Source organism: Natator depressus, chromosome 2, assembly GCF_965152275.1.
Source record: "Natator depressus isolate rNatDep1 chromosome 2, rNatDep2.hap1, whole genome shotgun sequence".
Lineage (NCBI taxonomy): Eukaryota > Metazoa > Chordata > Testudines > Cheloniidae > Natator > Natator depressus.
Genome location: NC_134235.1, coordinates 210,175,104 through 210,202,930, shown reverse-complemented (window position 1 = coordinate 210,202,930; position 27,827 = coordinate 210,175,104). Strand labels below are relative to the sequence as shown.

General features: G+C 39.4%; 1 protein-coding gene across 2 annotated transcripts in view; it reads right to left on the bottom strand.

The window, feature by feature from the left end:
* The window catches only part of DGKB (diacylglycerol kinase beta), a 500,582-nt gene that overhangs the window by 275,423 nt on the left and 197,332 nt on the right, over nt 1–27,827 (bottom strand). For both annotated transcript variants that reach the window (XM_074945832.1, XM_074945833.1), the window contains 3 exons: nt 23,159–23,257; nt 9,851–9,967; nt 826–899 (listed from right to left, as the gene is read on the bottom strand). In XM_074945832.1, coding sequence (XP_074801933.1) covers nt 826–899; nt 9,851–9,967; nt 23,159–23,257 — 290 coding nt within the window. The remainder of the gene's footprint in view (nt 1–825; nt 900–9,850; nt 9,968–23,158; nt 23,258–27,827) is intronic.

Genomic DNA, 27,827 nt, shown 5'->3' with positions numbered 1-27,827 from the left:
GACCCCTACTCCATCAAGCCCCACTCCCCGAGCACCCAGACCCCACCACTGAGCCCCACACACCCAGACCCGCCCTCCTGAACCCCAACCACCTTCACCTGGATCCCCACAGAGTCCCATTGCCCCTGTACCTGGAACACCGCAATGAGCCCCTGTGCATCCAGATCTCCCACTGAGCCACCCGTACCCAGATTGCCCCACATGGAAACCTCTCACCTCATACCTAGATCTCCCCATACTAAGCTCTCCACACTTGGATCCTGCTGAGCTGAGCTTGCCCACCCACACCTGGTGCATCTAGTGCAGAGGGCCAGGGCCCTGGGGTGTTTCTGGGGCAGGTGCAGCCCTTGCACTGTGTCACTGTCAGGTGCAGCCTCACTGCCGAGTCCCTGTACCAAAGAAGGTGGGAGCTTCAGGGTGATCTCCCTACCTCAATGTTCCCCACTGCCATGCTGGAGCCACAATTATTTACTGACAAATAAAATTTGCAGAATTTTAAAATATTGTGTGCATAATTTTTAATTTTTTGGCACAGAATTCCCTCAGGAGTAATTATATACATAAATCACTGGATATAGTTAATATTTGGGGTCTTGAAGCAAAAATATTGCAGAGAACTCACTCTTATCACTAACTACCATACTAATACCTCTGCAGAAAAGAATACTAGGGATGTCCAAATCTAAGGCATCACATTTTTAAAATGTACTCCAAAAGTCATTCAAAACTAGTCGCTCTTCAGGTTGTCAACTGCATTTTGACACAAAGGATCAACATATCAGAAAGACTGACAAACTCTTAAAACAAAAGAAGAAAAGAACATACCTTTCTCCTTGTTTCCCCCCACTTTTAGGGTTGACAAAAACTAAAAGTGGATGAGTTCCTGGAACTGGAGTGATCTACAAGTAGGGAATAACACATGCATTCATTAATGTTGTGTGTTGCATTCAATTTATCCTACAGTAGACAGAAAGCAACAAGCTTAATGCAAACTCAGGCTGTGCTCCTGTAACTGTAATCCAGTTGAAATAATTCCACAATTTGCAATAATTCCCTTTTGACTGATTTTTTACAAATTTTGTCATTTATTATTATCTCTCTGGCATACTGCTGTGCTGCCATTTTAAACATAAGTTCTACTGAAATCAATTCAGCATTGGCACATATAAACTATATAGCTAAATAAAGGATGTACACATCTGCTGATGCAAGAAACGAATAACTTTGATCTGAGAGAGCAGGTATATGCTATGGCAGACAAGCAATAAAGAAAACACAAGGTCTCAAGAAAGAAGTGTCTTTTTAAAACAAAGTAAAACTAGCATTCCCAGTCCTTTGGGGAATGTTTTCAGCCAAGTCTCCAGGTGTGTCTGAACCTAAACTATGTGAAATGTTGAACCTAAAGGTGATGTCACAAGATGATCCGTATTTTTTTTCATGTTACTAATCCTCACTAATTGAAATGGCATAAAACCAAGTGTTTTTTGTAAAAAGTGTAGCAATCAGTACCAGTCAAAGATAGAACTACTAATATTGGAGAAGTGAATGCTCTCTATGTGCTTCCCCTCCCTCAGTTGGGGATGTAACATAATAGATATTGACAGGTTTCAGAGTAGCAGCCATGTTAGTCTGTATTCGCAAAAAGAAAAGGAGTACTTGTGGCACCTTAGAGACTAACCAATTTATTTGAGCATAAGCTTTCGTGAGCTACAGCTCACTTCATCGGTCAAGTGAGCTGTAGCTCACGAAAGCTTATGCTCAAATAAATTGGTTAGTCTCTAAGGTGCCACAAGTACTCTATAATAGATACTGACATCAGTTTTTAGCTTAGAAGCAAAACTATCACCACCCTAGTAGACAATATAATTGCTCTGTACTTTCAGATATTATGAGGCACATCCTCAGCTGATGTAAATTATCATAGCTTGAGTGACATGAATGAATTTATGAATATATTCACCAGCTGAGGATCTGATCCTGTATCCCTTTTCAATCCATTAAGCAACAGTTTTACATTCAAGTTCTCAACACCATTTTATACAAACATTACATGAAAAAACACCTTAAACGAATATTAAGGTTGTAAAGTTGAGCACTCACAAATTAGCAAAAGCCAGAATTAAGAGTGTCCTTGCTCTGAGCTGTTATGCCTGATCCCCATGGCAAAGTTCTGCTCAGCTCCTGTAGCCCTGGGCTGGAGCATATTCAGTGTAGATGGAATCTTCACGGAGTTTATTTGCTAAACTCTAGCAAGTCTCCACTCAGTATGTGCAAACTGAGATTTTTCAGGGGTTTATAAATTGGCCGGATTAGGTTGATTTTTGATGGAGACAGCAAAAAGCACATAATTGAACAAAAAATTCAGTTTCTATATCAAAGTTCAAGTGCTTGCTCCAAAGCACAGAGGCATTAGTAGTTCTCAATAAAATAACTATTATTTTTTTAAACATTGTCAAAATAAAGTATTTCTCCTTAATCTCATTCTCTCTCAAACCTTTTCAGTGAAAACTTCCAAAATACTCAGTCTAGGACAGACATACGCCATGGAAAAATTCAGTTAAAGTTTGATAATGCAATAAGCAATTGAAAAAAGGTCTTAAAATTTAGTGTCATGCAATCTTACTGATAGACAGCACTACCAGTTCCACCCATAACTGTATACAGAGTGGTTCTGATTCTGATCTAATTTACACCAGGGTAAATCAGGAGTAAGTACAGTGAAGTCAATGGAGTTACCCAAGTGTAAAACCAATACAACACCAGAAGCAGGCCCAATATATCTATACAGAGTATGCAGTGGATGTTTGTGCATCAGTATACTTTGGATATAAAATTGCAGGATATATTAAGGATTGTCATATATTTATTTCTTATCTATAATTTTAATCAATTTTAGTTGTTCAGGCCAATTCCAATGATGTTTTTTCCTGTGAACTAAGTGTAAACCAATGATACTCATTGTGACAAAGATGGACTACCTATCTGAAATCCCTTAGGACTCAGGTTAATTAATGAGACTCATCTTAAGGTTACACATGATCTATTACTTCCTCTAATTAGAAATAATAATCCTGATCATTATGCTGGTTAGCTAGAAAGAAGTAAGATTAATGTGCTTAACTATGATTAATAGTCTTCTCTAAGTAGCACAGATCCTCAATGCCACTGAGTTACCTGCACTTTCTTCTGTGATTATGTTTTTTTCTTGATACTTTTCTAAACAAAAAAATAAATCTCATAGATGCAATTATTTCCCTTTCAAAGCTTTTATATTTCAAAGTCCAACCATATTATCATAGGTAAAAGTTCTTGGACCATCTAAATAGCCTAATAATCAATTTCTATTCTATTCCATTCTGAAAAAAATAAGGTCTCTTTCAATTAATTTCTTACAGCTTTTCTAAATGACTTTTCTAAATAATGTAGACATTTCCAGATAATTCAAAATGCAACCTGAGATTTAGACTAAATTAGTGAACATTTTCATGCCTTAATTTAATTTAAAGAAGGCCTTCCTGAAGTCACAGAACAGGTCACTCAAATTATCTGGGCCCAATCCTGCAATAGAAGTCTTGCCGTTGTTTTCAATAGAAGACCAGACATCTCTTTAAAATGAGGACCACACTACCAATCTCACAGAAATGTTGTGAGGATCTGTTAATGTTTATATACTGTTTTGAGACTATAAAACAGTAAATAAGTGCCAACTATTAAGTTTTCTGATCCACATATTTGTCTTCCAAGTTAAACTGCCTGAACACCTGTTTTGAGTAAATTACTGATGGCAGTTTATATATTTTATAGGGAGATGGCAACATTATAAAACAAAAATTTTGTCTTGGATTATTATTGATCCAACAAAGTATAAGCATTTGTTATTTTACGGTGTAATTAAGTAGTAAAAATACACATTAACCGTAACTACAAAAATTTAGCATCAGAGTGTCTTATACAGAAAATTAGGACACCAATATGAATGGACAATTTACTATATTTACTGAATTTATTAACCAAATCTGAGTCCTTATATAAATGTTGTTAGGAAGAACTATAAAATAAGTTCAAAAACTAAAACCCTCACAGATCTGGAGAATCTCATAGACCCATAGACTTTACAACCAAAAGAACCATCATGATCATCTAGTCTGACCTCCGGCACATCACAGACCACAGAACCTCACCTGTCCACCCTGTAATAAACCCATAACCTCTGCCTGAGTTACTGAAGTCTTCAAATCTTTATTTAATGACTTCAAGTTATAGAGTGCATCATTTACTCTGGTTCAAACCAGCAAGTGACCTGTGCCCCATGCTGCAGAGGAAAGTGAAAACCTCCCAGGGTCTCTGCCACTCTGACCTGGGGGAAAATTCTTTCCTGACTCCATATCTGGCGACCAGTTAGACCCTGAGCAGATGGGTGAGACCCACCAGTCAGAAACCTGAGAAAGAATTCTCTGTACTAACTCAGAGCCCGCCCCATACTGTATTCTATCTCCAGCCATTGGAGGTATTTGCTAATAGCAGTCGTGGATGGACCATATGGCATTTTAGGCAAGCTCATCATCACCATCCCCTCCACAAACATACCAAGTTCACTCTTGACACACATTAGGTTTTTGCCCCCACTACATCCCTTCAAAAGCTGTTCCGGAACTTCACTCCCCTGATGGTTAGAAACCTGCGTCTAATTTCAAACCTAAACATATTGATGGCCAGTTTATATCCATTTGCTTTTGTGCCAACATTGACCCTTAACTTAAATGACTCTGCTTCCTTCCTGGTTTTTATCCCTCTGATGTATTTATAGAGAGAAATCATATCTCCCCTCAGCCTTTGTTTTCTTAGGATAAAAAAGCCAAGCTCCTTAAATCTCCTCTCATAAGGTAGGTTCTCCATTCTCCTAGTCATCCTAGTAGCCCTTCCCTGCACCTGTTCCGTGTTTAAGAAAGATCAATTCAAACTGGGAGACTAGAACTGCACACAGTATTCCAGATGAGGCTGTGACAGGTTGGACTCCTTAGGATGCCACCTGATGTGCTGACATACCACTGAGTCCAATTCTTATGCCAGTTTGGGCACCCTTTTTACCTGTCTTGCTGAGTCAGGCTATTAAGCCTCCTCCAGCACACACACAGGCAGGGCTACACCCAACTGCAGAATGAAACAGACATTGAGATCAGTTCTGGGAAGGCTCAACTTAAGGGACTTGCCCCCAGCACACAGGTGTTCACCTCCCTTGGAGTGCAGACCCAAAGATATATTATAAAATCCGCCTCTTACCTCCTCCCCCACCCACTTAGAAAATACACAAACTGGGTTTAATAATAAACAAAACAAATTTTATTAACTATAAAAGGCAGATTTTAAGTGGTAAAAGGGGTAGCAGACAGAACAGATCAGATTACTAAGCAAATGAAACCAAACACGCAAACTAAGCTAGTTTCACTAAAGAAATTGGTTACAAATAGTATTTCTCATCCTACATATTGTTGCAGGCAGATTACAGAAAGTCTTGAAAGGCAACTGCACTGGTCTCCCTCTTGAGACCTCAGGTATTATTACTCACAAGCTAGATGCTCTTCCAGCTTGGGTTCAACCCTTACAATTCTTGACAATAAATGGGCACGAATCAGACATCAAGAATTGTAACATTCAAAAACCAGTAGGCAAGCACTTCAATCTCCCTGGACACTCAATAACAGACTTAAAAGTAGCCATTCTTCAACAACAAAAAATTCCAAAAACAGACTTCAGTGAGAAACTGTAGAACTGGAATTAATTTGAAAATGTGACACCATCAAATTAGGCCTGAATAAAGTGGCTGGGTCACTACAAAAAGTAATTTCCCCTCTATTGATACTCACACCTTCTTGTCAACTGTTGGGACTGGGCCACATCCACCCTGATTGAATTGGCCTCATTAGCACTGACCCCCCCACTTCGTAAGGCAACTCCCATCTTTTCATGTGCTGTGTATTTATACCTGCCTATTGTATTTTTCACTCCATGCATCTGATGGAGTGGGTTATAGCCCATGAAAGCTTATGCCCAAATAAATTTGTTAGTCTCTAAGATGCCACAAGGTCTCCTCATTGTTTAAGCTCTTTCACAGTCCATTTTCTCTGCTTATGGCCCATTAGTCCTGTCTGGCTTTTCCACTGTTGTACCTGAAGGGCTGGTTGGAGTTGACTCCCAAAGTAACACATTTGAAATACAGATACATAGTTAATATTCCTAACTTCAGATACAGAAATGACACAGGCATACAAACTGGATAATTACATTCAGTAAATCATAACCTTTCTAATGATATCTTACATGAGCCATCTTGCATAAAGTATATCTCAGTTATGTTATATTCATATCATAAGATATTTTTATAAAGAATATGGAGTGAAACATCACTGAGGCCTCACTAGGGCCTTGTACGATGGTAATAACACTTCTCTACTGGAAATACCTCTCCTGATGCATCCGAGTATTTCATTAGCTTTTTTTCAGGCCCACATCATACTGGCAGTTCAGAGTCATCCTGTGATTGACAAGGTCTTTCTCCTGCTCTGTCACTTCCAACTGATATGTCCAAAGCTTGTAGCAAAAAGTCTTATTGTTAGTCCCTAAATGCATGACCTTGCATTTTGCACTAGTAAATTTCATCCCATTTCTACTCCAGTTTTAAATGTCACCCAAATAATCATGTGTGATATTCTCATCCTTCTCTGTATTGGTAATACCTCCCAGGTTTGTGACATCTGCAAATTTTATTAGCACACTCCAACTTTTTGTGCCAAGGTCATTAATGAAAATGTTAAATAAGGTTGGTTCCAAGACTGATCTCTACTAGCAGCCTCCATCCACCCTGACAGTTCCCCTTTCAGTATGACCCATTGTAGTCTTCCCTTTAACCAGTTCCTTACCTACTTTCGATTTGTGTGTTTTTCCCCACCTTCTCCAATTTAACTAATAATTTCCCATGTGGAACTGTATCAAATGCCTTACTAGAAATCCAAGTAGATTAGATCTAATGCATTTCCTTTGTCTAGAAAATCAGCTTATCTTCTTAAAAAAAAAAAAAAAAAAGAGATCGGGGTTGTCCTGGCCTGACCTTTTGTAAGGTCATGTAAAACCATGTTGTATTTTATCCCAATTACCATTTACCTCTGTGTCCTTAACTACTTTCTCTTTCAACATTTGTTCCAAGACGTTGCATACAATTGAAGTCAAACTAATGGGACTGTAGTTTTCTGGAACGCTTTTTCTTCCTTTCTTAAATATAGGTACTATATTTGCAATTCTCAAGTCACAGGGTACAACCCCCGAGTTTACAGATTTATTAAAAATCCTTGCTATTGGATTTGCAATTTCATGTGCCAGTTCCTTTTTAATATTCTTGGATGAAGATTATCCAGGCCCCTGATTTGGTCCCATTAAGCTGTTTGACTTCCGCCTCAGGTGTAGTAATTTCTACTTCCATATCCTCATTCCCATTAGCCACTTGCTACTGCCCCCCCCAACTCCTCATTATTCTTATTAAAAACTGAGGCAAAGTATTCGGTTAGGTGTTGGACCATACCTATATTATCTTTAATCTCCACCCCACCCTCTGTCCATAGTGGTTCCACTTCTTTCCTTGTTTTCTTCCTATGGCTAAAGTACCTTTTATTGTTGGTTTTAATTTCCTTTGCAAAGTCCAGCTCTGCTTGGCTTTTGGCAGTTCTCACTTTTCCCCTACACTTTCTGACCTCCAGTAAGTAGCTTTCCTTTATGATCCATCTCTTCTTCCATCCCTTGTAGGCTTTGTGCTTTCTCTTAATATTTTGTTTGAGAAGCTTGTTCATCCAGTTTGGACTGCAACTCTTCCCTACAAATTTTTTCTCCTTGCTTGGGATGAAGGCTCTAGACAGTTTCTGCAAGTTCGTCTTAAAGTAATTCCAAGCTTTGTCCACATTCAGTACCTTGACTTCAGTCCAGTTAACTTCCCTAATTCCCTTATTTTTTTTTAAATTGCCCTTTTAAAATCAAGGCCCCTAGTTGCAGATGTAATTTTAGCTTACAGTGCATTAAGTCATGATCACTCAAACCAAGGTTGCCCTTTAAGTAATTCTTGCTACTTACCAATACTAAATTTAAAATAGCATTCCCTCTTGTTGGTTCAGTGATTATTTGGTGAAGAAATCTGTTGGCTATCACATCCAGGAATATCTGGGCTCTATCATTATTAGTAGCACTTGTCCTCCAGTCTATATCTGGGATATTAAAGTCTTCCATGACCACACAATTCCCAGTAGTATTTATTTCATTAAAAATATTAAAGAAGTCTCTGTCCTTACCCAAATCAGATCCTGGAGGTCTGTAGCAGACCACAAGCACTATATCCCACTGTTGCCTTTCTTCCCCAGAGTGATTTGACTCAAACAGATTTCATTATATCCCTTACACCAATTCTAGTTTCTTTACAGTCTACCTCACCATTAGTATACAATACTACTCCACCATCTTTATCTTTATCTTTATCTCTATCTTTCCTGAGCAGCACATACCTGTCAGTACCTGTATTCCAGACATGACTACTATTCCACTGTGTTTCCATTTGCCCTATAATCTCTAGTTTTACTTCCTGCACCAGTAGTTCTAGTTCCCGCATTTTGTTACCCAGGCTCCTTACATTGGTGTATAGACATCACAGCTGTCTCTACTTGGCTTCACCCAGATTCCTTGCCCAAGTAGGTACAGTCATTTTACTGCCAACTGCTGCAGCATCACATGAGGAAAAAGGGGGACTTTGAAGTACACAGGATGATCCAAGCCATTTAAGACTTTAAAAGTTAAACCAACACCTGAAACTGCACCTGAGTGCTTCTGAAAATTCGAGTGGAAACACCCTAATGGGCTATTTGGGTCACGTAGATTCCAAGAAACAGCTTCCGGGCCAAACAAATAATAAAAGTACTTTTCATCACTAGCACTAGCAGGGCATCCTAAAGTAGTAAAGAATCCAATAAATCCACCAAGCTTTGAACCTGTCTTACAAAATGCAGGCAAACTCCCTCAAAGGCATAGATATCACTTTTGCCATATCTTCTGGTTGTTTCCCTGACCTACTACTATAAACTCAGGCTCACATGGACAAAGCCTCAGCAATCTTGCCTTCAACCAAGCTTGAATCCTGGTAAGAAACAAGGTATTACTCTATTATTGTTCATATAGTTCCATATGGAGGATTCTCTGCTCCTTGAAGTCTTTAAACTACGATTTGAGGACTTCAATAGCACAGATATAGGTGTGAGGTTTTTTGCAGGAGTGGTGGGTGAAATTCTGTGGCCTGCGTTGTGCAGGAGGTCAGACTAGATGATCATAATGGTCCCTTCTGACCTAAATATATATGAATATGTGTGCATGGTGCTTTACAAAATAAATAAAAATGGAGTACCTTCACCATGTATCAGATTAATGGAAACACAAAACTTAGTGTTATCTACAAAGTATGGACAACATAAGCTGTACAATCAGCTATTGAGGGGCCTGAATCATGCTTTGGCCTGTTAAACTGGTACATTTTTGTGGCTAAAAATAATTTAAGAGTTTCGGAAGTTCCACCAGTCTCATTCTAGAGAGCTGAGAACCAGGAGTGAGAATCCTGCACAGATGACATTCTTAGAGAAGGAAACATTTACATTATTGTAGGGTAAACTGTAGTATTTTCTAATACTTAGAAGTATTGGAAATATTCATATCGTACTGTAGGAAATGGTTCCTTTTTAAGGTTGCTCACTGTGTTTTCTTCTCTTAATCTATAAATGCCCATATAAAAAACAAAACAACAACAACAACGAACCCACAACAATCACACCTGAAGTCCTTGTCCATCTACAGTGACAGAATTTGCTCTTTGCATCTTAGTCCGTTCTCCCAATTTGTTCATTTGCTCGGGACAACTCTTTTCCTTTTTCACAGTTGCCTGTCTTTCCTAGAAGAAAAGTATAAAAGGGCATTTTAACATGGAATACAAGTTTACTCTACCTGACAAAGTGGAGCCACGTACGAGCTTTTCCACTAGAGGCAAAGATTCAGATCTTACATTAGTGAAAATGAGATCTTAGTCAAGTCACTACGTGACGTTTGTCTACTTCACACAACATCTATTTATGTGCCTAGACGTGCCACAGAGGCTAGGCAATAGATAGATGACAACTGTCCAATCACAAAACAAATGCAATGGTGTGAAAGATAATCTGATATTGTATTATCCCCATCTGCCAGGTCTAGGTTCTCTAACATGGAAGATAATCACATAAATTCCTAATAATTTAAAATGAAATTCTTTAACAGATCACTAATCTCTATAAAACTGTTTCTGATGCAGGACAGACAGTTTTTTAAGGGCACTTTCATTGGGCACTGGCAAAATATATACTCATGCTTTCAGGTACTGTAATAAATTGACTATATAGATTTAAGAGAAATATTTTCTTTTAGAAAAGATACATTTTGTGGAATAGGGAAACAATATACAGAGAGCACAGCTAACCTACATCAGACTTCTAAGAGTTTGGCAACTTCTGATAATATTGATACATAGGGCATATGGGTGTGTGAAAGACAGAGAAGATACAACTCTGTAGAAAGAGAAATACTGTGAGATTTGACAACCAGATTTTCAACTGTTATCAACTAGTTTCACCAAACTTTGTGATACCTTTAAAATTAAAAAGAGGGAGAATTCTACTTGTTCTCTGTATTATTCATTTATTACTCTATTTATAAAATAGATCCATCATGTCCTTTTTCACATGTCCACAAAATACAATGCAAAATGATATGGAAGATCTTGATTACGTAAAACCTGTATCCCCAATCCTGGGCTGTGCTCCATTAATTTTATATCACTCCAGACATACAAAGGGGCCTTAAACTAGCCAGGGGATTAGACTGGCACAGAACTGCCTCAGCAGGAAACCACATGAAGGGCACTTTTGTGCCACTCCCCCACTCCCCCCAACTGTGCTCAATAAACAATGTATTAAATGCCACAGCTTATGTTACATACTGGGGCAAATCAATCCCTGGAGTACTTGCAGCAAAGCCAATGGGGTTTCACTGCAATTATTTTATCCCATTCTTTCTAAAGCAGTTTAAACTAATTAGTAAGAGATTTTGACACAGATTCTCTGGCATAGCTGACAGGCATTTGACTTAGTACAATGCCTGAACAGAACTATTGTTATTGGGGTTTACTGGGGGGCAGCAGAGGCTTTATACTATCATTGTGTTCCCCAAATCAGGGTCTGGGCAGGGGTCATTCTTGCCCTGGCAGAAATTAATGCTCCTAGTTGCCTCTTGATGCCCTAAGTTGTACCTGGCTGCTTATGACCACAAAGAGACCCTTTCAGCAGCCAGGGATTGCTGAAGGACAGTAGCATTCTGACCTCCAATAGGAGCCTACGGGTGTATAGCACAGAACAGATATGGCACTCTATACTTGCTGGATATTTTCCCTACACAGTAAGAACCTTCAAGAAACCAGTTAAGTTGGCCTTTTGGATGCTTTACACTTCTGTACCAGTACAATAGGATTATCGTGGGCTGGGAAGGGGCTCCCTGGACTGCCCCCCGCTTCCTCCCCCAGGTCCCACTGTCCATTCTTTACCCTCTAGCACTTGGGGAAGCTTTCTGAGGCAATCGCACAGGGACGAAGGATTGGCTCCTCCTCTTCCCTTCCCCTTGTGAGAAAGGAGGATCTGTCTGGAAAGAGGGCTAGTCTCTCAGACAGCCCCTGGATATCCAGCTCTAAGGGCTTAGTCTCCCAGAGTCTATTACCCCTTCATGGGGTTTACTTTCTACCCCTCTTCCTGGGACATATTGCTTTGCTGTCAATCAGAACAGTTTCCTACTCTGCTGGACTACCTCTGTTACCCTCAGTCTCTGGGTGGGGCAGCCTTCTTCCTGTTCACTACCCCTTCCAGTGGTAAATTCCTCCTTTTAATCTCCTGCTCCTGCAGACTGAACAAGCCTTCACGGTACATCTTGTTAGTGTGGAACATGCCCTGAAGAGCTTGTTAGTCTCCTCCATACCAGTGTGAGGACATGCCCCTTCACAGGGCCCAGGAATCTGGCATGTAACTTAGTTGTTTTAAATATCAAAGTACATTTAATGCTTAGTCAAGGGACAGATTAACAGTGTTGGCCAGGCGTTGTACAAGGTTACCTGAACAGCCTTGGCAATGCATCTCAGCACTGACCTGCAAAACACACACACTCTCTGTGTTGCCCCGAGACTGTCAATAGTGCATGGCTTTTATGATTTTTACAAATTGGGACCAGGATGAGACAACCAATCGGATTTTCATTTTTTATCTAACACAAGAGTTAAACTCAGATATGCCTTGCACAAATCCACTGTGCCACTCACTCTAGTATTTTTAAATGGGAAATCTGGTAGTGCTATGAACGAAGAGACACGATTTCAAATATTAAAACAAATTCTGCACAACAAGAAACATTCTAAACAACTTTGGAAATAATTATTATCAGCAAGATCAATCACTCAAAAATTAATAAGAGCTACATGAAGAGAAAATACATGAGTTAAGTAGGATTTTGCAATACCTTGGTGCAAAAGATCAAATATGGCTATTGATGTTGAAGTATTTTCAAAGCTCAAATCATGTGTGGCTGATATACAAAAATGGTTTAAGGACAGAAGTCAGGGAACTGGGGAGAATTCAAACTCTAAATAGTGTCAAATTGAGCAACACTGAAGATAAGGGAAAGGGGTAAAATCCAACATATAAAGGGGGAAATAATTTTAACAGAGAAAAAATAAATTATTTTAAAAATAGGTCTATTCCTAATATGTGCTGTTAAAAATCTCTTTTTGCACCATGCTGTTTCTCAGAGAAGAAGTATTTTTACATTGCTGAGAATGGTCTTCACAAAAGCGATGTTTACCACAATACCCAAACCTGCTGTTATTGATCATTCACAAACTAGAAGCAGCAAGTGATGATTACCTCAAGCACAGTTGGTGGTGGTTTTTTTAATCCCAGCGTGAGACCCAGATAACAGCAAAGCCCCTCACTTGGCACTATGGCTGATGCTTCCATTTCCAGCAATATCCTTTATCCAGCTTGTATTACTTGTAGTCTGGTTTAGAGAACAATTTGCCTAACTGAACAAGAAAGCTTCTCCTGCACAGTTATACTGTAAGATTTCTCCATACACTGGAAACAGAAAAATCCTACAGGCTTTAACAGAAATATAGGAGTTTTCTATAGCATATCTATACCCTATAGAGTATAACTGAAAAAATATATTCCTGCTATAGAATTTCATTAGATGTTATGAAAATCTACAGAACAGACATTATCTACTATAATCTATTGTTTTACAGTGATTTCTAAAAATGTATATTTATTCTGTATTAACTGCTACAGGACTTTCCCACAAGGGACTGCCGCAGTGAATCTAATGCCTGCTTCAAAAATGGTGTTGCAATACATCCATCAATCCCAACTGCAACTCTAAACATCTCAAATGTACAGAACCGAAACAGGGTTTCTGTATTATGAGGCACCTGCTGTCACTTTTCCAACTGATGGTGGGGTCACGTTGCTGGGGCAGGGATGGAGTGGCAGAACCAGAGTTAATGGAGTGTTGCAGTGTGCTTACGATCATGAATTGCCTTATTTTGGTCTGGCACGTGCACGAGCCTATACTCAGCAATATCTGTACTTCCTGCCATCTATCTTAGGTACATATAGGACACCAGAGTATGTCATGGGCGGGCCAGAAGAGTGTCCTCTCTGTAATGTTTTGAAGGGGCAGATAAGGGACTGTCCACCTTCTATTCCACACTCCTGCTGCTAGGCACAGGTTTTTTACGTGCATTGCACCAACAAGGATCTGGCCCATAGTACAGATACATGTATACTATGATCGACATCTTGACTGTTTACTGTATATTTGCATTAATACAAATACAGAAAGAAATTTACATTTTGTGGCCAAAAAATCTTCTCTCAGATTCTCTGGCACTGATGTTTTGTATACTTCTATCGAAGAAAATCTAAATGAAGGTTCCTTTCTAATTACAATTAAAAAGGGAAAGTTTTCAAGAATTGGGATATTACTATGATATCCAAGGTTTTATCAGAAACTAAAAATGGCAATTTAAAGAGATAATAACAATTTAATAAAAACATTTCTGAATAATGGTGCACAACTTCTAAATTAATGTTAGGCAAAGCTGATGCTTAAAATAAATGAACTTGCAAAATGCAGACATTTATTTTCAAGATGGGAGACATTTATACTAGAACTATGTTCTATTCAATGATTTTTTTTATTGCATGAATGATGTAGCTGTAAATTATTTTGTCTGATGGACATGGGTGAAGTTGAGTGAGAGTTACTCAATGTAGCACTTTGAAAAGTTAATGTACATTTTGATGGCTTACAGAATGAAACTGTTCTGCTCTTCTGTCCATTCTTCAGGTTGATAACATTCAAAACAACCCTTGTTACACCAAGTGAGTATTCTAATTCTACACATTTTCCCATCTTTCATACCCCTTTTTCTCCCCCTCACATTTCCCACTTTGTCACACTATCCCTTGGCTGTTAGATAGGATGGAACTTGGATCACTCAATATCACTCCAGGGAGTCACTGTTGAGTACCATGAAGTGCTGCCTCCAGATAAGAGAGAAAGAACCTGAAAACTGAAATAGGGCTTTTCAACTGACAATGTAGACCTCCACCACGAAACCACTAGGCCAGCCCCAAAATGCACTTTATTGCAAGAAGAATGTTGCAATATCAGGATCCTTTTACACTTATGTATATGTGAACACCTCTATGTTACACACCTCAGGGATTGAAACTCCTAAAGTGGGTAGAGTCTGTTGGGAAAAAAAAGTTTCCGCTAAAACATTAGAACAATAGGAGGGGGGAGGGGAAATCCACTAAAAGGAACATTATAACAGTCATGCAGAACAATTAAGTGAGCTGCTTTATTCCTATTTCTGACACTCTTGAACAAAAGTATATTCTCACAGCATTATGGCTACCACATCACAATTCATATTTCTGAGAATGAGACTGAGAACACTTGGTTATAGATTCAGAGAAAGAATGTGGAAAGACTGTCTGTGTTGCCCAAAATAGTTTAAAGAGACACCTTTTGCTTCTTGTAAATATATATATATATATATATATATATATATATATATATATATATTGGTCCTTTGAATCTTAGTCCAAAGCCAGGAGCTTCTGACAAAAGATCTTTTTCTACTAATTGGTTAATACAGTGTGCATGTACAGAAAGAATTTCTATTTTCTGTTGATAGGCAAAGGTATACACTACTACACCTTTTAAAAAATGAAATTGTGACATTCACAAGTACAGCTCTGTCTACTCCCACTAGAGTGTGCAATAAACTGTATTGAAGGCACCTGATCGAACTAATAGATGCATGGGCATCTGATCTTCATGAATCTCCATGAGCAGACCATCATTCAGCAAAAGCTGTCTCTGTGCCATAAGCATCTTGGAACTCAGACTAAGAAGGGTCAAGGAAACCTGAGTTACCCATTTATTGTGAGAGCGGTTTTATTACAAGTTTTTCAATAATATTACACAAACATTGAATGAAAGTAAGAACAGATCAAACATTGGAGAGATTGTTGACATCCACATCGACACATTTTTTAAAAGCAGGCTGCTCTAATCTTGCACCAGCTGCCCTCATTCCCAAGGGGCTATGCCAGCAGCCCGGGATCAACCAGGTACATGGACATTTTGGCCAAACCTCTTTGCCTTAGCTATATGCCTGCACTGGAGGCCAAGAGAGGGGACAGCCTCAGAGCTGCTGTGGAGGCTCTCTCTATGCCTCCCAAGGTTTCCATCAGCTGTCTGGTTACATTAGATATAAGACTGCTTTGCCACAGGAGAGTACCACAAAGCAGCTGGGCTGTACTGGCGAATGTAACCCAAAAATAGCACAGGTAAGTTGTTTAGAACTTTTTCTCTATTAATTACTCTTTCCCTTGTACTGAGCTATTTTGAGAACAACGGTATATTTGTGCAGAATATGGAGCCTGATATTTTTGTTAAACATTTAGATATCAAATTAAAAAAAAATAAAAGAGTCCTACTAAGATCACAAATAGATTTTTTTTTCTGTGTTCACATTTCTGGATCACTGGTGCACTTCTTGAGCAATTGAAGACAGTTGCCTTTGATCTCACAACTCACAGTGCACTCAAAGAATGAATCAACAGTAAGGCCCAAGACAGCATGGCTTATTACTTACATTTAAATCCTAAAATAAATGTATACCACAGTAGCTAATAATACGTGATCCTCTAAGAAAGAAGATATAAACAGAAAAAGTCGATTTAAGATAAACGTGTATTAAAGTCCAATGGAAGATGATCTGAGAAACAAATTTAAGAATGGATAACAGTGATGGGATGGTAAGGCAGCAAGGTATAATTCAAAATGATTGAATGTCTGCCATTTCAGTTTATCAGCATCTTATTCATTTTAACATTGAACTGTGTTTGCAATACAGATAATTAGTTGGAAAGATACATTCTTTTCTCCAGGGCAATTATTAATTTCAATCTGACTTCAAAGAAATGGAAAAGCTTTTGCTGTAGATAAGAACACCATTGTATTTCGACTGTTTTAGATTTGCAGAGAACTGAATCTGAAATTTGATACAATGTGTTTGAGGAAAATACCTCTCTCTCTGTTTTAATCTCACAGTTTCATTATATGGTGTGCAACACTATTGTATAAATTTTGCAGTGCAAGGACATACACAAATAATGCTTACTAATGTAAATGAAAGTTACTTAAATAGGGTGAAATTTACCCCTGTGCAGAAGCCTTAAACAAGTCCTATGAACTACTTACCATCTTTTTTGAGGGTTTAAATGGTGCATAGGCCTTGAGCTGACTCTCTGCACAAGAGTGAATTTCACCCATACACTGTACACGAGAAGAACAGGTGAATAGTCTTAAGGTTAAGGCACAGGAATAGGATCCAGGAGAACTAATTCCCAACTCTGTTACACATTTCCTGTCATGCCATTGCCAGGTCACTTACCTTTCCTATGCATCATAAAGCTTGCTTTTATAATGTGTATTTTCACCAGATGAAAAACAATCTGAATTAATTTATGCAACAGAATGCAAGATAGTGTGATGTATTCAAAGGTTTCTATTGCAATAACTTTTAGGAGTGACCAAATCACTCAGGAATGGCCCAACAATGACTTAGGCAGATAATCCTAACTACTGGCAATAAACCCCCACACCACCCCATGCTGACTTTATGGTCTATTTTATCCACTTTATTTCTTTCACTTTTTGATCTTAATGTCACTCCACTTTTTCTTTCTGAAATTGATTAGTTACTATGGAAACAATGATGTGTGGCGTTTCATAATATACCCAGTGTAAAGTCAATGTACATAATGGTTTACAATGTGTACCTAGATTTGTAAATACAAAGTTTGGATTATGGTTTTTAAGATCACTTATGTAGATTGAAGTAATTATATGCAGTAACTCCAATGAAGTTTCACCAGTGTGAAAGTGGTAAGTGACAGTAGAATCAGACTCATTATGTATTAATCATATTATGCGATTTGGTTGGTTTGTTGTTACACAAAGGAACATATATGATTTAGAGTGGATAGAGAGGAAAATCGAATTGTTCTATTACTTGTTTACACTGACAGAAAGAATGGTGTGGTTGTGCACTGATAAAAATGAAACAAAGAGAGAGAAGACACCAAAATGGAGAAGTCAAGATGTCAGGCAGCCTTACTCCTTTTCCGCTTCGTATAACAAGCCATACTGCAAAGAGAGGGCAGCTTTTCTTTCTTCTTGGAGATTCACTCATCCCATTCCAATACTCCATTTCTAACCTGGTTATAGTCTAATTCTATACTCATGCTAGGCTAGGATTCAATTGAGTTAAAGACTTTTAAACTCACTGCCAGTCAACTTTATCATGAACTTTCATTATGTGCATGTAATTAATTGGGTCCAATGAACAATATCAGCACTGAGTTATAGACTTTTCCCCCCACCATATAATTAGAATATAATTACCCACAGGATATCAGAATGATGCAAAACCTTTCCTCTAAATGTGCCCTCATTAGGAAACAAGTCTCAATGTACATTTATTCAATCAGTGTGAATTAATTAAAACGTTACTGAAATAAAAGAGGGTAGCAATAAAGTGTATCTGACATCTATTAAAAGACTATCACTTGAGATCTGCATGCACAGTTTATAACTAAACTCATTTAAGTCAAGCAAGAAACTTCACCATAAAATATACAATATGTACAATAAACTGGAACTGTGAATATGGCCCATTTTAATGTAGACAAAATATGTCTTATTAAAACATGTAAAAATTACAGATGAGCCATGTACAAAGTGCTGGGTCTTTGTACGATATGGAAGCATGCAAAGTTTTTGTGTATCTATACAGTTATTTTAAAGAATACACAGTGGCAATTCCCCAAATGTGTGTGTTTCCCATATTTTTCAGCTGAAAGTTTTGCCTACTGAATGTATACGCAGACTCTGGTAGGCCTCGTTTTTAACATTTTGAAAGATACTTCATGTCTGGATGGGAGATTTGAATTTAATATGTCCCCAAACCCTGCTTCTTTAACTGTCTGTTAGAGTCACATGTTAGAGGTGACAGTCTTGCATCCTCTTTGGGAGTAAGTACTTTTTTTGTTTGTTTACATATTTAACAATCTTAACATTTTACTGTTACTCAGAATTGGAGGTTTTATGAACCTATAAAGTAAATGTTATACCAGAGCTTAACATTATTATGACATAATTTGGATATGTGACAGAGAATGTGTCACTGAAAGCCTGTTGATTACAGAGTCAGGTCATGATTCTGAAAGGTATTCTCCACGAGTGGCTCCATCAGCTTGATGGTAGCTCCTCTGAAATCAGTGAGGTTATATATAGGTACAGAGGTCTGCCCATGCATTGCAACTTGCAGGATTGGGGCCACAGACTGTAACCCCTTTTGCAATAATAAATGGAGGGCTATGATGTATTACAAAGGACATAATTCACATTAATGAACACACATACATCATACGGAAAGTTTGTAAAATGGCCTGGGTGAAATCTGTGATCTGATTTGCTGATTTCCTAATATGTAAAAAATAAAAAAGCAAACTGTATTATTTTGAATGCAAAAACAGTGTTATTTTATACTGATGTAATTCACAAACAGCAAATGGATTTATATCAAACTTTCACAAACACCTAATTTCTGTGCTGAGAACAAGCATAAGAAATTTAAGACCAAAGGACAGTAGATGAAAAGAGTCACAAGTGACCTAAAGTAAGGAGTTTAACATGTCATGTCAATCTTGTATATAGTGGTGCTCACACAGCACAGGGCAAGATTTTATTTACTGTAATATCAATTGTTATAAGTTTTATCATCTTAGCTGCTGCCTGTTTCCATCTCTTCCAGCAGGCTGGTGATGTTCAATCCATGTAACATATCTGGATAGTTTGCCCCCTTTCGACTCTACCACCTCTTCCCCATTTTGTAGTTGTATATTTGATTTTTAGCTCCTAAGTGAAGTACTTTGCACTTGTCTTTATTGAATTTCATCTTGTACATTTCAGACTAATTCTCCAATTTTCAAGGTCATTTTGAAAGCTAATCTTGTCCTTTAAAGTGCTTTCTACCCCCTCCCGGATGCTGTTATCCACCAATTTTATAAACATACGCTCCACTCCATTATCCAAGTCACTAATAAAAATATTGAATAGTGCCATACCCAGGACTAACCCTGTGGAAATCCAATAGATACAATCTCCCCGTTTGACAGCAAACTGCTGATAACTACTCTTTGAATAGGACCTTTCAACCAGTTATGCACCTACCTTATACTGTAGTAATTTTATCAAGACCACATTTCCCTAGGTTGCTTATGACAGTGTCATGTGGGACAGTGTTAATGGCAATAACAAAACTGTACGATTGCTAAAAAGGCACATGGGTAAAGGGAATGACCTCTAAGAGAGAAGGAATATTCCAGAGGTGCCAGTTTGAGGTTCAAGAACCCAGGTGTTTAACTCTCTCTAGGGACCAGTATACTGCTACCTTGAAATGAGGGTGATGCAAGGCTTCTCTCTTTCTCAGCCATTAGGGTTTCTGGAATTTGTAGGCTTTCCCAGACAGACATGGTAGCAAAGGGGACCGGATACAAACTGCCTCATTCCCTCAAAAAGGACATATTGTGGAAGTGTCTGACCTGCTGGCAGTCTTTCCAAGAGACAAAGAAACTGTCTGTCTGCTTTGAACTTTGACTACCAGATACCAATACCCAGGAGGGAGGGGCTATTTTCTTTATATGAACTTGATGCACGAGTTTTCAGTTTGTTTGGTCTTTACCACCAGACCTCTAGGGAGAATCTGGGTTCACTGGAGGAAGGCCAAGGAAAATGAAACCTCCAAGTCATGGATGATATTGGATGATCTCCATGGGCATGGCCTTCAACAAACAGCAACCTATTATGATTATTTGCTTTTTCTTTTTTATGACACACTAAACTTCTACTTACAAGCAATAATGCAAAAAATTGCTTTCTCTAGTGATCAGTGATACACTACTTTGGTATCAGATAAGAGACCCTCCCTATTCCTAGTACATAATGTACTGTCTCTGAAATGCAACATTTCTACTGATGAACAAATGAATATGTTTACTACTGCACACTTAGAGGATGATGCCCCTATGGTTCTTCCTGCACGCAGGTATTCACTGCTTTGCTGCAGTTATTGATAGAGCTGGTTTCATATTCACTGAAGTATTACATTCATCAAGAGCAATCTCCACAACAAAGGAAGTGGGAGAAACCAATTTTAAAAATTGCCAAGACAAACACCACATGCACTGTAATCAATCATATCCAGGAGGAATTCCAGCGATGTGCAATCTGTAATGTGAGTGTACATAGTGCTGTATTATTCCACATTTTTGGAAGGATCAGCTGGATGACCAAACACACTGTATTGTAAAGCAGTAAAGTTTCAGTGAAACACACTGCATCAAAGGCAACCACCTCCTTCTCATGACAATGTACATGTCCAGTACTGCAATGCACTGTCCAAATTAATTTACCAGTATGTAGTCTGAGTCAGATCTGTTTACTCTAGATCAGAAATATTTCTCAGTACTTTTACTCCTTTTAAATTTGCAGATTCAAAAAAAGCTATGCAAGGATGAACTAGGTTTACATATCAACAGAACTGTTAACTAAATTTCAACTGCAGGACAAAAGTCTGCCTCCTTTGCACTTGTAAAACATCATGGAAAAATTGAGTTGCACAAATGTAACCAAGGGTAAAATTTCACATGCAGAAGATTTATTATTGGTCAGGATGCATAAGTAGTATGTATTATTTATTATTATCGGAAATCCAAGTTGGCTTTCAGATCTCAGGCTGAGTTTGCAACAGTGGTGTTTTAGAAAACAAAAAGAAAAATATCTTTCTACAAAAAAACGTGCATAATCTGCAGTCAGCAAAACACGATCATAGAATCATAGAATATCAGGGTTGGAAGGGACCTCAAGAGGTCATCTAGTCCAACCCCCTGCTCAAAGCAGGACCAATCCCCAACTAAATCATCCCAGCCAGGGCTTTGCCAAGGCTAACCTTAAAAACTTCTAAGGAAGGAGATTCCACCGCCTCCCTACGTAACGCATTCCAGTGTTTCACCACCCTCCTAGTGAAAAACCATAGGTAACCCATTCCAGTACTTCACCACACTCTTAGTGAAAGAGTTTTGCCTAATATCGAACCTAAACCTCCCCCCACTGCAACTTGAGACCATTACTCCTTGTTCTGTCATCTGCTACCACTGAGAACAGTCTAGATCCATCCTCTTTGGAACCCCCTTTCAGGTAGTTGAAAGCAGCTATCAAATCTGCCCTCATTCTTCTCTTCTGCAGACTCAACAATCCCAGTTCCCTCAGCCTCTCCTCATAAATCAAGTGTTCCAGTCCCCTAACCATTTTTGTTGCCCTCCGCTGGGCATAGTAATCTAAACATCATTACAGATAATCTAGGAAACTACCATTTTGCAATTTAAATTACTAACACCAGCTTGACATAGCTTTGACTCCAGTGTCTGCAATAGAGTGATTCTTCATTTACATAGGTGCGGGGTGAGACTCAGGCATTAACAAACAAATGGCAAAAAGAGAAAACAGATAATTTACCAATCATTACAGAATATTTAATAAGCAGAAACATTTTTAAGAAAAAGTTTAGAAAGCCACTTTTCCTAATTTTTCTGACTACTGTATATTTTCTCAAATTCAATCATTACTTTTTTTGTTATGAAGTGTATTTAAAATCAAATGTCCATGTATATCACATCTGTTATTGCCATTAACATGATGATGCTGTGACTTTCATAAACACAAAAACCCAATTTAATGTATTAATACAGACATTAATTTTGAAGGTCTCTTTCACATGACAAACTGCTCAGCCTTTTCCAGCCGTACCTATGTACAGTGTACATTTCTATTTCTATTTTCATTGAACTGAGTAATTGTTTTGTGGACAGCGAAATTTACTGTCCACTCCTGCAGAATAAAATACACCATAATGTTGATGCATAGCTTGCTGCAAGGCCAATGTCATCATTCTAGGTAACCTCCGGCTGAGATGAGAGACCTCAGCACTGCAGATATACAATGTGCATCTCAAGCAAAAACTGCCCATAAGAATAACTTCATTATTCTGGGAAGCTGGATCTATAAAAGATGTAAAATGTAGAAGTGTTCTGCCTATACAATTTCTGGTAAGTACAGCATGACTAAGTAATAAGACCTGAGTCAGCTTCAGTTATAGCAAATCCCACAGAAAGTTCATTGTCACATGAAGGAAAATGCAATATATTGGGCGGAAAGCATGTCTGTAAGTCACGAACTAGAATTATCTGTTCTGTTTTGGGCTTATATAATGCTGTCAAATTAACAAAAAGCTAAAGCAGTCAAACATTCATTCAGGTTGTTCCAGTGTCTATGACACAAGGCTATATCAGAATACAGCATATGAAGAACTCACCAATACTACTGGGCAGATTGCTGTGGGTGGTAAAATATGGTCCTTCAAAGGGCCACAGTCACATTCAGGCTTTAGATGTGAAGCACATTTATTATGGAGCTGTGGGGAAAAGAGAGAACATTAATAATCATCACCACGGTACCTCACTAGAATATTTCTATAAAGAATCTTTTCCCCATCTGGAATAGTGTAAATATGAATACACTAGATCAGTACAAGACTTAATATAGGAAAATATTTAAGAATTGTTGTCAAGTGACAGAATTATTTGACTCACATACAGTATTCTAGGAACTCACTTTGCTTCAGTTTTATTCTCTTTTTCTAGTTTTCAAAATTCTAAAAGTTAATTCTCTCTGTAGATTAACCAATCTCTTGGAAGAACTATAAAGAGGTGGCATGAGGAACCAGTTGCTGCCTCCCCTCCTGCCCACCATGTGGCCTTGGAGAAAAGTTCAGAGAGAAGCCAGATAGATACTCCAGCTAGCAGGAGCAAAAGCAGCCAAACCAGGGACCTTTTTCACCTTTGGACATTCCATTCAGAACTGTTGAATTTTCTCTTATTTTCCCTGCCCGGTGCTGACGGGATGTTTGCACCAGCCTGCCCTCTCTCACAGTCTCTTCACCTCAGCTTCACTCTACACCTCCCCTGTCCCCCTCAATCCCACTCCTTCCCTTTTCCTTCCATTTAGCTCATCTCCAAAAATATTGTAGAACTAACATGCAATTTGCTGCCAACATACTATTCGCTCTCCTTGTGTGTTCCACCTCCGATTCCTCCATCTTGTGTCTGTCTGGTCTCATTAGATTATAATATTTTTGGGGCCAGGGACTGTCTACTACTCTGTGTCTGTACAGTGCCTAGCACAATGGGGTTCCATTTATGGTTGCCCTTTAGGCTCTATTGTAATAAGTATGATTATTATTATTAATAATATACTACATTATAATATACTACATCATTATATATTCTGTACAGACCATATATTGTCCAGAAAACTATTTTTCAAGTGTTTAGAAAAGTAGAAAAATGTAATTGAGACTATTCTTCATACAACCTATATATCCATTTACATCTCACTTTGTTCTCTTTATCCAATTGTTCAATTTCTTTGCATTTCTCATTCAGATTTTATTAATATGCATTTATTCTTTATCGTTTTATTGTAACTTCGGGGTTTTTTCCAGTGGTTTTACTTTTTTTCTTTCATCCGTCAGAGCAATGATTTCATATGTTATCCATGGGTTTTTCTTAGTTATTAACACCTTCCCTTAATGTTGCTTTGCAGCTTCTTTGATAGCTTGTTTCAGACATTCCCAAATCATTCGGTCTTTGTTTTTATTAATGATCTGCAACACTTCATCTTGGTAGTAACTTTTGTGACAAAGTTCCTCCTCTATCTTGGTGGGTCTTGTGCTTATTGGAGGATTTGCTCACCTTGGAGCTTCACGGCAGCCCTCAGTTTGGCCGTTTTCGTGAACCCACAGTCCAGGTCAACTCCTTCTGTGTCTGACCAGGAGTTGGGAGGTTTGGGGGGAACCCGGGCCTGCCCTCTACTCCGGGTTCCAGCCCAGGGCCCTGTGGAATGCAGCTGTCTAGAGTGCCTCCTGGAGCAGCTGTGCGACAGCTACAACTCCCTGGGCTACTTCCCCATGGCCTCTTCCCAACACCTGCTTTATCCTCACCATAGGACCTTCCTCCTGGTGTCTGATAATCTAGACCTCTCCAGAATGCTTCACTTAGTCCCATTATGGTAATGTCTAGCCTTTCCATTACTTTGCATATATTGGCTAGGTTCCTGGGTTGATTCAATCCCCTGACAGTCTATGCAGTGATCCCTGCAGTTGCCAATTGCACACATCTGGCCAGTTCACACTGAGGGCCAGTCATTTTGTGTGGCAGTTGAGGAATAGTAAGTCATGTTATCATGATATAACTTTGGGGTTAATACTGCACAAGGGCCCCAATAATTAAGTGCAGTCAGTTTGGGTGGGGGTGGATGGGTGAGGTTTGGGATTCTAGTTTTTAGCCAAAAGGCATAGCCCACAAGGCAGCAGGGATTTTGGCAACAGTCTTATTGAATGATGGCTTGCATTTGCCATGTCACAGTGCCATCTTTGGATATTTGGAGCATTTGCCCCACCACTCCCTGTTAGTACCGTCATCAAATTGTTCAAGACTGCTTATTCGACATGTTTCCCTGCTTATATCACAGCTAACCTCTTTATCTAAAGGCCGTAACATCATCCTCAGCCTGTGAATGTGCTTGATGGCAAAAGACACTACCCCTGGGAAGTTTACCCACAACAAAACAATTGGATTAAGAGAACAAAGAGAGATGTATCAGAAGATGAGAGTCTTCAATTACAAAAGGTGACCAATGTGACCCTTAAGGACAAATATGGACAATACCGTATTTGACGGACTCCAAAGATAAAAACAAGAAATGGGAAGAATATATCAAGGAACTACATGGTGATAAACCTCAACTAGAGATTAATCCAGTAAGCCCACCAATAATGGATGAAGAAATCACCGCAGCAAGTTGTGTTTGAATACAGACTGAATTGTAAAAAAGCATAGGGGATGAAGGCTTGAAAGTGCAGTCAGAGGTAACAAAGAATGTGTCTGAGACAGAAGAATTGTCAGAAAACTTTACAACCCCATTGTGTATCCAAATCCAAAAACGTTATGTATTGTAAAGGCTACAGAACAATCATCCAAGTATTGCATCCCTTTAAGGCTGCATCTTAACTGGCATACTTTCCTGGGTACTTGTCCATGTACCATTAGTACACATACCTCGTACTTATGCCAAGTGTCCACATTTGCTGTGCTGATCATGGGTATAAACTGTTCACAACACATGCCTGTGTCCATACTGCCCCTTTTTCATATGCAATGGTATTTCAGGGATGGTATCCCAGTCCTTTGTGTCACAGGAGACACTCTGGGAACCATCTTGCTGGTGTTGCTGCTACTATATTCAGCCTTCACACATTTGATGATAGCAGCTCCCAGTCATCTTTCCCTTCTGTCAAACTGCATTGAAGACACGGAGCAAGTCCATGATGATGTGGTACTGCTCCTGCTACACCTTATGGGACAAATGTTCATGCGGTCAAGCACTGGATACTGTACAGAATGAGTCCAGAAAAATTTGAGATGCTGAAGATGGAGGGACCACTTCTTTTCATCCCAAAGAACCAGCATGGTGTGGTGGGACTACATAGAACTGGAAGCCTGGAATGACGACGAGTGGTGCAGAACTTCTGAATGAGGAAGCAGACCTTCATGGAGTTGTGCATGAAACTTGCACCAATCCTCCAGCACCAGACCACTTGTTTTCAGAAACTCGTACCAGTACAGGAGTGGGTGGCTATTGCTCTTAGAAAGCTGGAAACACCTGAAAGCTATCCGTCAATTGCGAATCAGATCAGGGTTGGAAAGCCAACTGTCGGGGTGGAGTTTGTACAGGTTTGCCATGCTATCAATATTGTAATCTACCCACAAGTGGTTGCCATAATAGAAGTCTGTGAAATTATAGTGGGATTTTGAAGGATGGGGTTTCTGAACCGTGCAGGAGCCTTTGATGAAACACCCATCCCAATACTTTGCCCACTGAAAGAATTACTGTTCACTTATTCTCCAAAGCTTAATGCACCACAGGGGTCAGTTCATGAACACCGACACTGGACACACGGGAAAAGTACTCAGGAGGTTGGGATGGTACCAGAGAGGAGGAGAAGGGATTTGATTCTCAATAAATGATGTGGTTATGTATGGTGTTTCTGTTCCAACATTTATTTCAGGGGAATCCCACCTATCTCTCCTAACGTGGCCCATAAAGCCATACCCTGATATCACCCACACAAGAAAAACAGAGTGTCTAGATGGAAAGAGGTGGTGGTGGGTCTTTGCACAACCATCACTGTCACAAAACTGTTCTTTCCCCACTGGTCCCTTTCAGAACCTATTGACTCCCACCCTACCTCTCCCCCGAAATCTTCACAGCCCAGGGACTATGGCAGCCAGAGTGATGGCTGAGAAACACACAGATACAAGGGCACAATAACTGCTCATTAGTCATCTGTTATAGCGGTGGTCCCCAAATTGTTGGGCATGCCCCCCCGGGGGGCATGGAGGAATGTTTAGGGGGGCACGTGCCAGGGCTCAGGCCAGCTCCCAGGCCAGCCAGCACAGGGGGCAGGGAGGATCACCATGCTTCCAGCCTCTTTCCATCCCCAGACAAGCTCTGCCCAGTTTTGCTCCTCCCCAAACTCCATTCAGCTCCCAGTCTTGCTCTGCCTCCAGGCCCAGCTCTACCTCCAGGCCAGATCTGCCCCCAGTCCCACTCCACCCCTAATCTCACTGTGCCCCCAATCCCAGCTCCACTCCATCCCCTGTTCTGCCTCCAGCCCGGCTCTGCCCTCATTCCCCTTCTACCCCCAGACCAGCTCCATCTCTAGCCCTAGCTCCTCCCCCATCCCCATTGCTGAGGAAGCCTTGGCTATACAGAAGTGGAGGGGGGAGGGCACAGACAGATGGTAAGGGGGCCATGACTGGAAAAGTTTGCGCACCACTGTTATAGCTTCCAGCTTTACAGTAGATCATGGGATTTCAATACAATCATTGATTTATAACCACGTCTTGCTAGGGGACCATGTC